The 15285-nt window shown below is 44.2% G+C and overlaps 1 protein-coding gene across 1 annotated transcript; it reads left to right on the top strand.

Moving 5' to 3' along the window:
- Positions 1-2603: 2603 nt before the first annotated feature.
- On the top strand, positions 2604-11579 carry SNAPC1 (small nuclear RNA activating complex polypeptide 1). Its single transcript, XM_058807509.1, has 10 exons — positions 2604-2740; positions 3462-3621; positions 4621-4761; positions 5180-5284; positions 6240-6398; positions 6804-6878; positions 7408-7470; positions 8394-8532; positions 9522-9602; positions 11053-11579. The coding sequence occupies exons 1-10, from the start codon at positions 2613-2615 to the stop codon at positions 11085-11087; spliced, it is 1086 nt and encodes a 361-aa protein (XP_058663492.1). The 5' UTR covers positions 2604-2612; the 3' UTR covers positions 11088-11579.
- Positions 11580-15285: the final 3706 nt, after the last annotated feature.

Below are 15285 nucleotides of genomic sequence, written 5' to 3'. Positions count from 1 at the left end.
CAGCCTCATCCTCACTACATCTTGCATCATGCAGCCCCATCTGCCTTAGGAAAAAAACAATCCATATAGCGTTCCTTGAAACATCATCTCTGAGAAATCACCTCACTCACTGCACGTTTGAAAAACAAAAATCAGGAAACACACTCTGAGCTTCACAAATTCAGCACCACTCCAGAGCCAGGCTCCTCTGCTCCTATTAAATTAAGGGATGACTCCTGTAAGTAAAGAGGGCTTGGTTTGAGCTGTGTGTAACAATGAACTCGCTCCATGATGGGTCACTTTTGACTTACTTGTGCTTTGAATCCTTAAATCCATTGCAGGGGGAGAACATTATATCTGTTTTCCTAACAGTGTTGGCATTCTGTCCCAAAATCAGTACAATCTGTTGAAGTCAGGGTCACGTACTGGATGAATGGGGTCACTGCCCTACCTCTCCAAACATGAATCCAAATGATAGATGAAAGTGCCTTTTCAGAAAAAGGAAAAAATTGCAAACCAAACCCTGGCAGGTGCAGCTCTCCTGCTAAACTCTGTACAGTTCATATGCAACAGCTCTACAAATATCTCTGTTCCTATAGTCAATGATATTGGCAACCAGTGGTGCTCAAAGGCTACTGCTGTTCAGCCGATGGCAAATCACCTCCTAATAAAGGCTGCTAAAGGTTGCACTCCAGCAACCTTTTGGGAAATACAATAAACATGGAAAGATGCTTGCATGCCTGGAGCACTGTGGGAGCTCCTGACATTGTAGGAGCTGACAGCTTGATGCGCCTCGCTGTAAGAAGCGACTTTTGGATCAATTACTTGATGCTATTGGTGAACTGGAGAACATCACGGTACCGTAGCCAGCAGAATTCAACACTCATTTTGCAGTGCATGATTATTTAAGAAAGCAAAATATGAATTTTTTACCCGGTCGCTGGGAAAACTCCTGCAGATTTAAACACCCCAAAGACACCACGCAAGGCTCTATCCCAAGCCCATACTTTCCCTACACGCTGTAGGGGAAGCGTGGCTTCCCCTGGCAGGGGGGATCCCGCACCTGCCGAGCCCCGCATCCCGTGGGTGCACAGGCGCCCGGCCCGGGAGCGCTCCCGGCGAGGTGCCGCTGTCCAGCCGCGCTCCCACCAAGCCAAGCCCCGACCGCAGCGGCGATCACCGCAACACCGCCTTGAAACCTGAGCCCCGTCCTCAAACCCTCTGGGGACCCGCCCGAGGGGCACCGCAGCCTCCCGGGCACCAGGACCGGCTTCCCCAGGACACTGCCCGCCCTGCCCCGAGCGGTGCCCGGTGCCGCGGGTCCGTACTCACCGCGGTGCGGGGCTCTCCGACGCCGGCGCTGGTCCCGGCAGCCGCCTCGGTGGCCGCTGGCCCCTCACTGTACGTGCGGCAGGGGAGCCCCCGCCGCCCGCTCCGCGCCGCCGGCGAGGCCGCACCCACCCACCCTACGTGCGGCTCGGCAGCCGCGGCCCCCTCCCCGCCCGCCCCGCTGCCCCGGCCGCCTACGTGTGGCCGTGCATGCGGGGAGCGGGCGGCACGGCACGGCACGATATGACACGGCAGGGCAGGGCAGGGCACGGCATCCCGCCGCTCGGGGGGGCGGCCGCCGGCTTATCCCTGCGTGCCGCGCTCGCCCAGGCGGAAACGGGGCTCCTGCAGCCGTCGGGGTTTTGGGACAGCCGGGGGAGCAGCGGGGACCGGCGCAGGGGGCCGGCAGTGTCCCTTCACCGGAGCGTGGCGGTGTGTCACGTCCCCACGGCCGCGCGGCGCGGGCGCCCTTCCCGCGGGGGAACCGCTGCTCCCGAGCCCGCCGGGTCACGGCCCCCGAGCGCCTGTGGGGACTGGGGCGGGGATGTGAAGCCCCGCGCCTCGAGAGCGTCCCCGGGATCTGTGGGCTGTGGTACAGCGGCACCAACCTCGCCGCTACTCATCCCGCCGGAACCCGCTCATCCCCGCGGGCTGCGCCCCGGGATCACCCAGGGATGCGCTGCTCGGAGAAGCATTTTGCCTGTGGACCGGGCTCTCCCTCCACGGCGTGGAGGAGCGGGACAGCGCTCAGGGCGGGCAGAGCGAGCGCTCGTCACTGACGGGTTCGCCACACAGAGCGGCACCACCGGGAGCGCACCGCGGCGGGAGCGCAGGCGGTCGGGGCAGCCCTGCTCCCTCACGGGCAGCACGGGCAGCTCCTCACTGCACCGGGGCCGCACCGCGGTGGGAGCGCAGGGGGTCGGGACAGCCCCGCTCCCTCACGGGCAGCGCGGGCAGCTCCTCCCGGCACCGAGGTCGGGACAGCCCCGCTCCCTCACGGGCAGGGCGGGCAGCTCCTCCCGGCACCGAGGTCGGGACAGACCCGCTCCCGCACGGGCAGCTCCTCACGGCACCGGGGCCGCACCGCGGCGGGAGTGCAGGGGATCGGGGCAGCCCCGCTCCCTCACGGGTAGCACGGGCAGCTCCTCCCGGTACCGAGGTCGGGCAGCCCCGCTCCCTCACGGGCAGCCCGGGCAGCTCCTCCCAGCCCCGCCCGGCACGGGCCGTGCGCAGGCGCCGTGCGGCTGTTGTGGTGCGGGGGCGCATGCGCGGAGCGGCCGCAGGGTGAGCGCGGAGCCGGAGGGATGGACGGCGTGCCGGGGCTGAAGGAGGACTGCGAGGAGCTGCTCGACGCCTTCCAGCAGGCAGACACCGTCCGCTTCGAGCGCTTCGCCGAGCTGTGGAGGGAGCGCCGCTTCCACACCATCTTCTAGTGAGGGAGAGGGGGATGGTGGGATGGTGTAATGGTGGAGATGGCTCCCGGCCGCCCCTCAGGCCGAGCCGCCCCTGCCCCTCTCCTTCCCCTCACCTTCCCCTCGCCAGCCCCGCAGCCCCGGTGCTCAGTTTCCCCCCGGGCCAGGCCAGCCTTAAAGGAGGTGTGAGTGAGCCGTGTGCCCCCTCCGGCCTGGCTCAGGGAGAGGGTTGCCTGGCTGGGCTCTAAAGAAAGTTCAGAGGAGCATCGGTCCGTCTGTGATGATGGAAGAGAGTGTTAAATTCGGGGTATTTCGTGCATTAGGAATGTGTGTGGTTTGAGCGCTGGCTCCGCAGGGAGCTTGGTGCGATCCTCGGGAGATTTAAAAGTGTGATCGTAGGGCGTGCATGTTTGAATCAGAATATCCTAAGTGGGAAGGAACCCACACGGATCATGGATCCATGCCCTGTACAGGACACCCCAAGGGTCACAGCCTGTGCTGAGAATCTTGTCCGGACTCTTCTTGAACTCTGCCAGCTTGTGATTCTTGGGGTCATCCTCTGCAGGGCCAGTAGCTGGACTCAGTGATCCTTGCAGGTCCCTTCCAGCTGAGGACATCCAATGATTCTCTATTTTTAAAACATCTAAAGCTTGTTTCGGCATTATGGATTCTCCTAAAGCCTGCAGTTTTATATTTACTTGTTTTAACATACTGCCTTTTTTTTTTGTTTATTTGCTTTAGTGGTAGAATAAGAGCTTTGGAGAGGAATAAGATCACAAAGAAGACTCTGGATGTGGCCCAGCAGTACTTCTTTCCCCCCTACTCTTTCCAGATCCGAGTTGGTGCTCTGTACCTTCTGTATGGGCTCTATAATGCCCAGCTTTGTCAGCCAAAACAAAAGGTAATTGTTCCTGAGGTTTTATTCTCAGGAGATGCTAGGCATAAGATATGTGGTACACTGCTGTCTGCTTTGTTATCATAAATGGTTAGGGCATTTCCTCTTGCTTTCTCAACACAAAAATACTTAAAACCAGATTAGAAGCTACTGGAAAATGCAGGGACAGAGAATGTGTTCTTCAGCTGTAGGGTGAACCCCATTACAGGCTGAGTTACTCTTCAGAATTCCAACAGAATGGAGACTGAATTATTTCCACTTGCTGTTAACCTGAAAAAGAATTCATAAAAGGGTTGAGAGGGTGAATGACACCCTCCTTGCTGCTTTTAGGGTAGGAGACCAATGTCTAAAGGAATTACAAACTCAGTGCAAGGAGAAGTGGCTTGCTTAGGAACTCTGTGATGTATGTTGAGTGCACGTGCAAAATTGAGTCCAAATTCTTTAACAAAATGAATTAGAAGTAGTCTACAATGATGCCATGATGGCTCATATTTTGACCTCAGAGGAATCAATGACTTTTTATGAAGATGAATTTAGGCACAATTTTAAAGCCACAGCTATAACAGGATACAGGAGTTATCCAGAAAGTTAAGCAGAAAGGGAAGTGGGCAGAGTGGAGAAAGGAAGAAACAAGGGAAAGAAAACATTTATGAGCATTTCAGTGGCAGCACAACTTGGTGAGATTATTGTTTCCTAATCACAAGTGAAGGGGAATGTCCCAGGTGCAGACTATTTTTCACACACTTCAGAATGTGAAGAATAAATGTTTTCAAATGTCAGAGAGGACTTGTGTTCCATGTCACTGCCAAAGAAAGTGGCATAATAATGATCTTAGGTGCATAAAATGATGATGGCAATAACAGATGTTATGGTGGGATCCTTTCTGCAGCTCTGGACATGCAGGTGTTGTCTGCAGTCAGATCAGACTGTAGATCACAGTAGTCAGCTCAGTTAATTTTTATGGTTGAAGTATTGGTTTAACAGTATGTAACTGTTTTGTTGCAGATCAGAATTGCACTCAAGCATTGGCCTGAAATCCAGAAATTTCAGCTGGATCTGCTTGATGCCCAGCACTATGATGCAGTCTATATCTTCAGGAGACTGAGACTTGCCAGAGCCTTCCACTTCACAGCAATGCCAAAGCCAGTGAGTTATTACATTAATGTCTTACATTTTTAAACAAAATACCCTCATCTTTCAGTGCCTGACAGTTCAACAGCAGTCATGGTCAGCTCAGCCTTGAGGCCACTTAAAATAGAGGATGTTTGAATGCTTCTCACCTGAAAATAGTTTTTAGTTTTTCAGTCTCTGATGTTCCTGATGGATTTGAAATGTCTTACCAGTTGGGGAAATTAGTCTAGTGGCTGGATTAAATTCTTAACTAAACAATAACTTATGAGAAGTGCTGCCTCTGAGCATGTGACAGCAAAGCTGTTTGTTTTATGTGGTTTTATGCCTTTCAGTATCTCCCATCTCCTGATTGTTGGATATGCAGTAGGAATTCTCAGGAGGAAATGCCATTTAAAGTTTTCTTTTATGTTACAAATGTTTCCTCTTGTTTTAGCTGACCTACAGAACTAAGAAGAAGATTGAGAAAAATGATTTTAAAGAAGAATTTAAGGACCCAAGTAATAGAGTAAACAGCCTCATCACTAATGATGTATTGGAGGTACAGTAACTTTAAAATACAGATTAATCATTGGGGTTTTTTTTGTTTTAATTTCTCTGTTGTCCAAGAGCTGTAATTTCTCTAATCAGCAGTCTTGTTCTTTTGTGGAATGCAGACTCAGGTAATTACCAGACACTCAGAACTGTGGCATTTAGTTTGGAAGAATTGTGGTACCTTTTTCAATACTGAAATATGCTCTAATGTTTTGTGGTTGTGCCTCAGTAAGATGTAAAAGGGTGTAAATGGTTAATTGTCACTTAGAGAAAAATGGAAAAGTGGGGAAGCATGTTTGTTTTGATACATCTGCAGGTTGCAGCTGGAGGATTGATACTTGTGATAATATGAATTTACTTATCTGCAAGTTCATAGCCTTCTCCCACCTTTATTTCTCCTTTCAAACATTGAGGTTTTTATTATATGAAAATGCATTTGATTTTTATTATATGATGCATTTATTATATTATTTATTATATATTATAAAAACCTGAGTAATTCAAGTGAGGTAAAAGTTCTTATATAGAGCCAGGTAAAGGTTCTTATATCACTCAGTGGCAGAACTTTCTTTGCAGGTTTTTTCATTCAAATGTGTATCAGCAAGGTTGACTGCAGTGGTACAGAAATCTGTGAAGTAAAATGTTTCCTCCAAAGAGATGAAAAGGAACCACAGTATCAGAATCACAGTGGTCCTGAATCACCTTCTTGGTTTAAATAATATAAGATACTCTTTCTTCTTTAGCTTATTTGGTGGGTCAGTTCTGGTTAGCAGGATTCCTTGGCTCTAAAACTCAAATAATCTAACCACAATCAGTTTCTAACATTCCTCCTGGTCCAATGCCAATGGTCTCCTTAGAATGGTTTCTATACTCTGGGTTTGTACATTGAGGACCAATATTGCTTTACTGCTGGAATCTTTTTTTTTTTTTCCTGAAAGACACTTTTAAAAAATTAATTTTAGGAACTGATGAATATTCACGACCACTACCAGAAAATGAAGTGTGTCATTTCAGCTGACAAATCCCAGCCAGACAAGGCCCTGAGCTTGATAAAAGATGACTTTGTGGTTAATCTCAAGGACATAACTTTGGAACATCAGGAATGGCAGCAGAACAGAATGGTAGGTACCCCCAACCACTGTGCTGTGGGGCCTTAGCAGGTTGGGTGAACATGGAAGAATTGGATTTCTTGCTGTGATTACATCTCAGACTGGAAGAGAAGGAACTGTGACACTGAAGGCATGCAGTGTGTGAAACCTGAGGCAGGGATGTGGTATGGAAGAAATTACTTGCGGATGGTCTTCCCTCTGGGATACCACAGCTGACTGCTGAGAGGGAACCCCTGATGGTCTGACCTTATTAAATACCTCTGTAACACATTTCTGGATCAAAGAAAGGCCACAGTGTAAGGGAGATGTAGAAAATGAGCATGTGTGTAAATGCTTGTCTTGTTTTTTACAGTTCTTGGCTTTTAGCTGTCTTGTATATCACAGATGTTCAAAGAAAAACACTTTTTTTCCCCACAGAAATTACTCCGAAATGCTGAAGTAGTTCCTGAAGCAGAAGACAGAAAGAAAGAGGAGACTTTGCTAAAATCAGAGGTGAGGAAGCTTTGCTGCATTGCACAGGCCAGATCTGTTCATTTTTTGACTTCAGATCTCAGGCCAAGCAGTGCAGATCAAAGTTTGATAGTCTCAAAATAAAGCCCAAGGACAGCTGGTGGTGCTGGTTCCATGGGTTTTGTTTTTAACTCTCATTGTTTTCTGTTGAGCTGAGAGCATTCACTGCTGTGACAGCTCTTACATGATCACCATAAAAAGTCTCTCTCAGGTGAGGAGGGAAATGAGCTGTATTTTCTCAGCTGGTATCTGCTTTGAATTTAGGTAAGATGTGAATTTTCAAATTTGAATCCTCCTGGGCTTTGTAACAGTGAAGGCAACCAAGATTATGCTCTTTTTAACGAATTTTTTTTCCTTGAAGTACCATTTTGGTGGCATGGAAATTCTGTAGAACTAATTATGGAGTTACAGCTGTAGTGAGCTATTGCTCAAGTGGTTGCCTGATGCAATATTTCAGTACTGCTAGAATAGAATAAGAATGTTTTCTGACTGGACTCCTGTTTCTTTACAGGGTTCTGAAAGAGCAAATGCCCTGGCCAGAATCAAATACAAGTCTTATTCTGCAGTTGTTGAGGTGGGTATCAAAATTGCTAATGGGAAATGTCTTTATTTTTCAAGTTTTAAGTACCAGTTTAATGTAAAGGTTGGGTCTAAAAGGAATGAGTTAAAACTGCACTCTGTAATTCAGTTTTTGAATGTTTTTGTTTTCCTAACACAGCAGGGAAACCCAAAGCTCTTATTCTTGTTGGACAATGCAGATAAGGCCTGTGCTTGGGGGATTTTCCTTTACAGGATATCTTTTAATATCTCCTCTCTGTTTAAGTAGATGGAGTTTTAACAAGATGTATAAAAATACCTGAGAGTTTAATTGCTCAGATTCTTTGTATCTTAGATATTGGAATCTTGGAAGATGCCTGTGTAAATGGGACTTGGGAGTTTAAAGTCAGTTGCAAGTTCTTGAAAACTTTGTTTCAGTAGCTTCTCCCTTAAAAGAATATTGTTGGTTTGTCTTTCTTAGCAGTCCTATGAGAAACATCTCACCTTTCTCTATTTATTAAAATCTCATATTGAAAAATGTGTCATTGAATAAAACACAGCTCTGGATTTTATAACAGTCCAGACTTGTGAATGTGCAGTGATGTTTTCTAGGCACTTAAGCAAAGTATGATGGGGAAGAGGCTTTACAGAGCAGCAGATTTGGAAGTGTTTCTTTTGTCTTGGGGGATGCAGCATGGCATGGGTAGGTAATAACAGAATGGATTGGGAATTAATGAATGTTTCATTATTTGCACTTTAGGTTATACACCCATTAAATCATAGAAGGGCATTGTCCTGTTAAAACTGAAGAACTGCAACTACTGAGGGTCCTCCCTCCCTCTTTCCCCTTCTATCCCTTTTCCACCCTGACATTAAGTTGATGCTTTGGTCTCTGCTGATTTGTCAAGTGACCCACAGCAAGACCTGGCTGTAGAAATTCAGTGTTTTTGTGTCATTCAGGTTTCCAGATCCAGGAGACATCGGCAAGTGCAGTTGGACTCCTCTGAATCAGGGCCCAGTTGTGGGAAATCTCCAGGTCGAAGTAAAAAAGGCAGCAGGACACCACAGCCAGCCAGGAGAGGTTCTTCAGAAGTTAGAGGTACTTCTCCATTGCCTCCATGAACCTGGGGAGCTTGCAAAATTTATCCATTCCTTTGCTAGCTGGGTTAAGTTTTTCTGTTATCACTAAGAAATTCCCTTTCCTAAGGAAATTCTCTTTCTGATAGCCAACTTTTTAACTGATATTTGGACAGCAGAGCAACTTCTTTTTTGTTTACTCCTTATTTGTTACAGTTTAAATGAAACTAAACAGCAAAATGGTTTTGAATTGTCTTTATTTTTTGAATTGTCTTTATTTTTTGAATTGTCTTTATTTTTTGAATTGTCTTTATTTTTTGAATTGTCTTTACTTTTTCAATTGTTAAATTTTGCTGTTGATCACTGAGAAAGTACTTTTCCTAAGGAAATTCTGATATCCAACTCTTCAACTGATAGAAGTTGCTCTGCTGTCTAAATTTTTTCTTTACTCCTTATTTTTACAGTTCAAATGACACTAAATAGCAAAATGGTTATGAATTGTCCTTACTTTTTGGATTGTCCTTACTTTTTGGATTGCCCTTACTTTTTCAATTGTCTTTTCACTTTTTCATTTGTCTTTTCACTTTTTCATTTGTCTTTATTTTGAAGATGGGAATTTATTTTCAAAGTTCCACACTCAGTTTTCAGACTTGCTTAGCCTCTGCTAGGGAAAAAAAAGTTACTGAGGAAATGAATCCCTCTTCAGAGATGAGGATTAGGCAGTGTTGCCTTTGCTTGACTTTATAAGAGCAGATGAAGTGTTTTGGAGCAGTAAGGGCATTGTGAGTTACTGAACTGAGTTGGTAATTAATTTGCTTTAAATTGATAGTGTTAATTACTTGTTATTGAAGGTTTCTTAGTGAGCCATATGGAAGGTACTGTGAAAAGCAGGTTTGTCTGCAGCATTTGACAGCATCTCAGGAGAGCAGCAGTGAACAGTCTTTTAACTGCTGGATGAATGATGCAGAAGCAAAAAAAAGCTGACAGTTTTTCCTCAAAATCTGTGTGCAGGTGAAAAGCAAGTGGCAGAGGAAGCTGTAACTCGGCATATTGGGATGCCAATAATTGTAGAAGAGGACTCAGAGGAAGGAGGTACAATGATTGCAATTCCAGCAAACCAGTGGCTTGGTTTTTAATATCCCTTTAATATTTGGATCATGTCTTGCTGCCTTGCAAAAGCTAGCTTTGGTTTTAGCCTGCAAATTGTTGCATGAAAATTGAAACTTTAAAACTCCATGGCAAAATCCCCAGAGTAAGTTTTTTTCTGCATAGATTTCATCATAGCGTGTTCAAAGTTAAAACACACTATGTCCAGTTTAAAACAATCTTATTCTTCTGTAATACAAGTTTGTCTTGAGGAGTTCCAGTGTGTAGGGAAAAGTGATTTTTTTGGTCAGTCACCCACTTACAGAAGTGTTCTGGTAACTCTGAACTTTGGAGAGAAGAGCCCTTGCTGCCCTCACCTTTGTTGAGGGGAGGGAAGGTTCCTCTCCAGCCTTACTTTGAGCTGGGCAGTGTTCCATGGATTGAGCTCCAGCACAGCAATAGCATCCTCTGCTGTGCTGGAGGTTATCTGACATTGTCAGGGCAGGACTCTGGGAGCTGCAGCAGGGCAGTGAATGGCTTTGCTGTCACTCAGGTTACTGGAAATAATGTAATTTTAATTGGGAAGCAAAAAGAAAGCAGAATGATGCTTCTGCAGAGCAGCTCCACTGTAAGTTTTGAGCAATGTTGGATGATACTGAGCTGCTCAGCAACTCAGAGGCTTCAAGGGTCTGTTCTCAGCTGCTTGAGAACATGGCTCAGTATAAAAAAACCTGTAGTAAATTACTATCCAAAATTGTATGTAATGGAAGGATATGTAATACAAGGGATATTTAATACAATTTAATACATTTAAATGTATTAAAATACATTTTTGGTGACATTGTATATTTATATTTGCTGTTTTTAGAAGCAAAGGAGCATCCTGTACTATGGAAGCAATATTACATTCTCTGGTCACTTTTATTTGTAGACATTAGGAATTCATTCAGTTTTAAATGGTCAGATTGAAGGTGCCATGGAGCATTTAATATTGTACTTTGTGTATTTTCCCTTCACTTGTCCACTTGTTGTGGATAAAAAGTTTCTTTCTAAATAAGAAACATTCTCCCATTTCTCAGAATTTTCCAGTAAATTCTGAAGCATTAAAAATCCCCATAAGCAGTCTCTTCAGATATTTTATGAGTATTCCATTGTCAAATTCACAACAAAATCTGAAAGGTGTTGGTGAGGAGCAGAAAGGTTTTAAGATGGAGTAAGTTTTCAAGTACAATATTAATGGAATTTCAGTTGATACTTTGAATGACAGTGTGCTATAGAACCCAGAAAGATTTTTTTTCATATTTAAAAATCATGGGGAGAGGGACTGGGAGGGGATCTCAAGAGCTTATCTAATTAATTTCCTGTGCTGGATAGAATTCATTCTACTTGAACAACTCCCCTGAGGGAAGATGGATTTAAAAGCTTGTGAGAAACCCTTCTCTTTATTTTCTTTCAGAAGTATCTCTCCCCAAGAGGAGAAAACGACGTTAGAGGATCCAGTTGGAAAATATTAATGTTAATTTTAATGACAAAATGAAAATGTCAGACGTAACACCAAGTGCTTGCTTTGGATACCTTTGAACATAACAGAAGTGTCTGGGACCAGAAGCACAGGTGATGCTGGAAGGGATGCTGGCAGTGACTGGGATACTTCAGCTGTCTTGTGGTGCCTTTATCCACCTGGTGAACACTTCTTGTGGGAGACTGAAGTTGCTGTGGCCTGGGTGAGCTGGAAAGAGAAGGCTCAGAGAATATTTGTCCATGTAAGACATGTCTGTAATCCCTTATCTCTGAACATAAGGTTATTGCCTGTTGGAAATTAGTACAATAAATTATTTTTCATGCTTGACTTGCTCAATTTTATGGTGTGTGAACTTCACTGCTTATCATGGTTTGATCCCACACGTGTGGAAATGAACTTGCTGATAAGCTTTTTGTTGTGCCCTGTCTCCAGCAGATCTGGAGTTACTGTGTATTAAAATGGAAGGAGGTAAAGGATGTTCATTAATTCTGCAGATAACCCTAAGCTGTACAAGGGCAGGACTGGAATTCAAAATGATCTTTATAAATTGGAGGGGAGTGAAAGAAGTGGGTGCAGAAATAAGCATGGATCTCAGCACTGAGAACAGGCACAGCATGGAGAAATATTTGCTTGGTAACAGTGCAAGTTCAAGAAGCAGAAGAAGCAAATGGACTGAGAATCATCAGCTGGAATGTTTTCTGTGAACACTGAAACCAGTAGAGTTTGTGTCACTCAGCCTTGGAAGGCTGTAGCCTTAAATATCCCCCTCTGACCACAACAGTTTAAGAGGAATGTGGAGTTACTCTCCTTGGAATTTCTCCAGTTGATCACAGCTGTTCTTTCAAGAAAGCCAAAGGAGTTGTGTCCTTTTCTTCAAGAGGAAATATCAGTTAGAAATTTGAAAGATTTTGAATACAAAAAGAACCTAATTTGAATTAATTTGTTTGGTAGTATCACTGCCAAAGGCCATAGGAATTGAAGTGCTCTTACCTAGAAGAAAAAACATTTAAGTGGAGATACAAATGGTTTTACTATCAAAGGTTTCCTTATTAAATGTGTTGGTTGGCAAGGAGGAATGGGCCAAAATGGGGTTGGACACTGGAGAAGCTGATGATGAAGTGCCAGAGTTGCACTTGACCTTGTTAATGAGAGAAGAGGAAACACTTTGTAATGAAGCCAAATAATAATAAACCTTACTGCACTGTAAACTGAACAGTCACACAGTCAGTTGAGTAACCAAAGTCTTGATAGTCTAATCCAAAAGTCATTATTAGCCCAGATCTAATTATTATAGAAAAAGAATACTTCTACACAGAGTATAAACCCCTATAGCAGTAACAACACAGTTAAAGTCATCACACATGCATTTAATTTCTACTTTTTTTTCTGGTTTATCATTCACTCTTCCTCTTTGGCCTGAGGTTGGGCTAAGGCTGTGGATGGTTCAAATGTGGTCTTGAAAGGACTCATGGCTATAAATGTTTTGGAGGTATCATTTCTGTAAAGTTGGCACAGTTTGGTTTTATTTGGGTTTTCTGACAGTGCTTTTCTATCACCTGCACAAACCCTGCCTCTGTGCATTTCTTCTACTTTTTGATGAGCAGGTACAAAAAAACCAAAAGAGACCTCAAAAGGAAACTTAATCAGACTCTTTTTGCTAAGGAACATGTTTAATACTGTTCCCTGCAGTATTCACTTTTTCACAACGTGACCATCTCATTTACCTCTCCTTATACCTTTGAGCCATCCCAAGAGCTGAGTAAGTGTGGAATTTGTCACAATTTTTGATCCTCAGTGACATGAGTCCTCCCTGCACTCCTCTGCAAATGGTGCACAAAACGTGCAAAGGTTGGCTTGGCACAAGGATGGGTGCATTCAACTAGAAGTTGTTTTCATATTGTAATAATGAAAACAAATGTTCTGTAATTTGTTCATAAAATTACATAGATGGAAAATGGAAGTCATGATTAAGAATAAACTTAGAACTGCTGACTATATGCATGGTGATGTTTCAAAACAGTAATCCTGAGACTTTAGAGGCAGCTGTAAGCAGAGATTCACAATGCTGGTGTAATCTTTAAAAGAAAAAAATCCCTTGCTGCAGTCTGATGGGCAATTGCAGGCTTTGAAAAACAGGAGAGGGACTCCCTAAAATGCTTCATTGAAGCAGGCAGCTGTCATTAAAAAAAACCCTTCAACAATAATTCTGGAAATCCAAATAGTAATAGTAGTAGTAGACTTTCTGAGATCTAATTTCTCTCCTGGTTGTGGCCTCAGCTACTGCAGTGGTTAAAGTCTGCAAGGAAATTTAATCTCTGTAATGCCAGCCTAACTTCCAGCTGTGCTGGTGGAAAGGAGTGAGGCCATATGACAGTGTGTATCTGGATGTTGTTTTCAGAAATAAATGGAATAAATATGTTTTGGCTGAAGCTTCTCTGAGGTAGATGCACAACTGTCCATCCAAAAGTAATCACCATTTCTTTGGCAAAGGTGAAAGATCCTCCTAGTGGAGGCTGGAGCCAGTGCTTGGTGTTTGCAAGGATAATGTGGGTGATGAAAAACAAAATACACCTAAAACACCTGGAGGTGACATCAGTTTACAGAATCACAGAATCAGTTATCTTGGAGAAAACCTCTGGCATCACTGAGTCCAACTTTTGACTGATCACCACCTTGTCAACAAGAGCATGGCCCTGAGTACAATATCCAGGCTTTTCTTGAACACCTGGAAACTCTTTAAGTGAAAGTATAGAATATATTTTTTATTCTTATTATTCAAGCAACCAACGAGATCTAATTAAATCAAAGTAAGTGTAAAAGACTGGGCAAATTAAGCTCAAATACCAGCTCAGGAATGCTCCTGTAAGCAGCTGTGCTCAACCTGGAGGGTTTTTGCACCCTTCAAACTGAAGTTGAAATAGCAATATGGCAGTAATGTGAAAAAAATTCCAAATGCTATGGGTGACAGTGGAGATCTTTGTGTACAGCTTAGTGTCAATGTAGGTATCACCTCTAGAATAACTGGAGAATCCTGCAGTAAAAGGGATTTTGCTGTTTGTTTTAAGGCCAGATTGTTTACTGTGAAATTCTCTTATTGAGTGAATTTGTGTTGCTACTAATTGCACATCCCTACCATAGTGAGCAGGGAGAAAAATTAATTAATCACCATCTGCATCAAGACACATTACAAAGCTGGAGAGACACTTCCACTCATTCCAAACCCTTTCTTTTTCAGGCTAAAATTAAAAGCAGTCTGCTTTCCTTTTGTTTTTGTTTTTTTTTTTTTTTTTCTTTTTAGAATTCTAAAGGTAGACCTGATCCTAAAGGACTAAAAGATACTTCAAGGTTTATTCTGCTGTTGTACTTAAATGTCTTATGTAACTGGACTCTATGCAGAGTGTTGGTATTCTCTCATCACATGAGCCCTGCATAGCAAGTTTCTTCAAATGACACTGATATTTTATCCCTTCTTGTCTGGAGTGTTTCATTTTGAAGTTCATTCTGCCTCTGGAGTTGCCTATTTAGATTTTACAAAGCTTGTTAAGTGGCTTCCTCAACCCTTTTTCATCTTGGTCCTCAAATCTGGGCACATTGTTAAGCCAGATAATGGAATATTTCCCCCCTCCATGTGCAGCCCAACGTTTGGAAATGGAACTCCTGGAATTTATCAGCTGCAAGGAATTTAAAATGTGCTAAGCTCTGTCATTCTCCTAGAACTTAGGATTTAGAATTGTAGAAGATCCTGAGATGAATGGGACCTACAACAATCATTGAAGTCCAACTCCTGGCCCAGCCTGTGCCATCCCAGAGTCACACACCCTGTGCCTGAAAGCCTTGACCAGACGCTGAACTCTGTCAGCCTTGGTGACCAGAGCCCTGGGGAGCCTGTTCAGTACCTGAGCACCCTTTGGAGGAAGCACCTTTCCCTGATATCCAACCTGAACCTCCCCTGACACAACCTCAGGTCATTCCCTCAGGTCCTGTCACTGGTCACTGAAGAAGGAATCAGTGCCTGCCCCTCTCTTCCCTCAAGGGGAAGTTGTACACTGTGATAAACTCTCCCCAAGCTGAGCAGACCAAGTGACCTCAGCTGCTCTTGTGTGGCTTCAGCTCTGGGCCTTTCACCATCTTCATAGCCCCGTGTCAATCTCTCTGCTGTGACACAGT

Source organism: Ammospiza caudacuta, chromosome 6 (genome assembly GCF_027887145.1).
Source record: "Ammospiza caudacuta isolate bAmmCau1 chromosome 6, bAmmCau1.pri, whole genome shotgun sequence".
In the NCBI taxonomy this organism is placed as follows: Eukaryota; Metazoa; Chordata; class Aves; order Passeriformes; family Passerellidae; genus Ammospiza; species Ammospiza caudacuta.
This window is presented reverse-complemented; position numbering and strand designations above follow the sequence as displayed.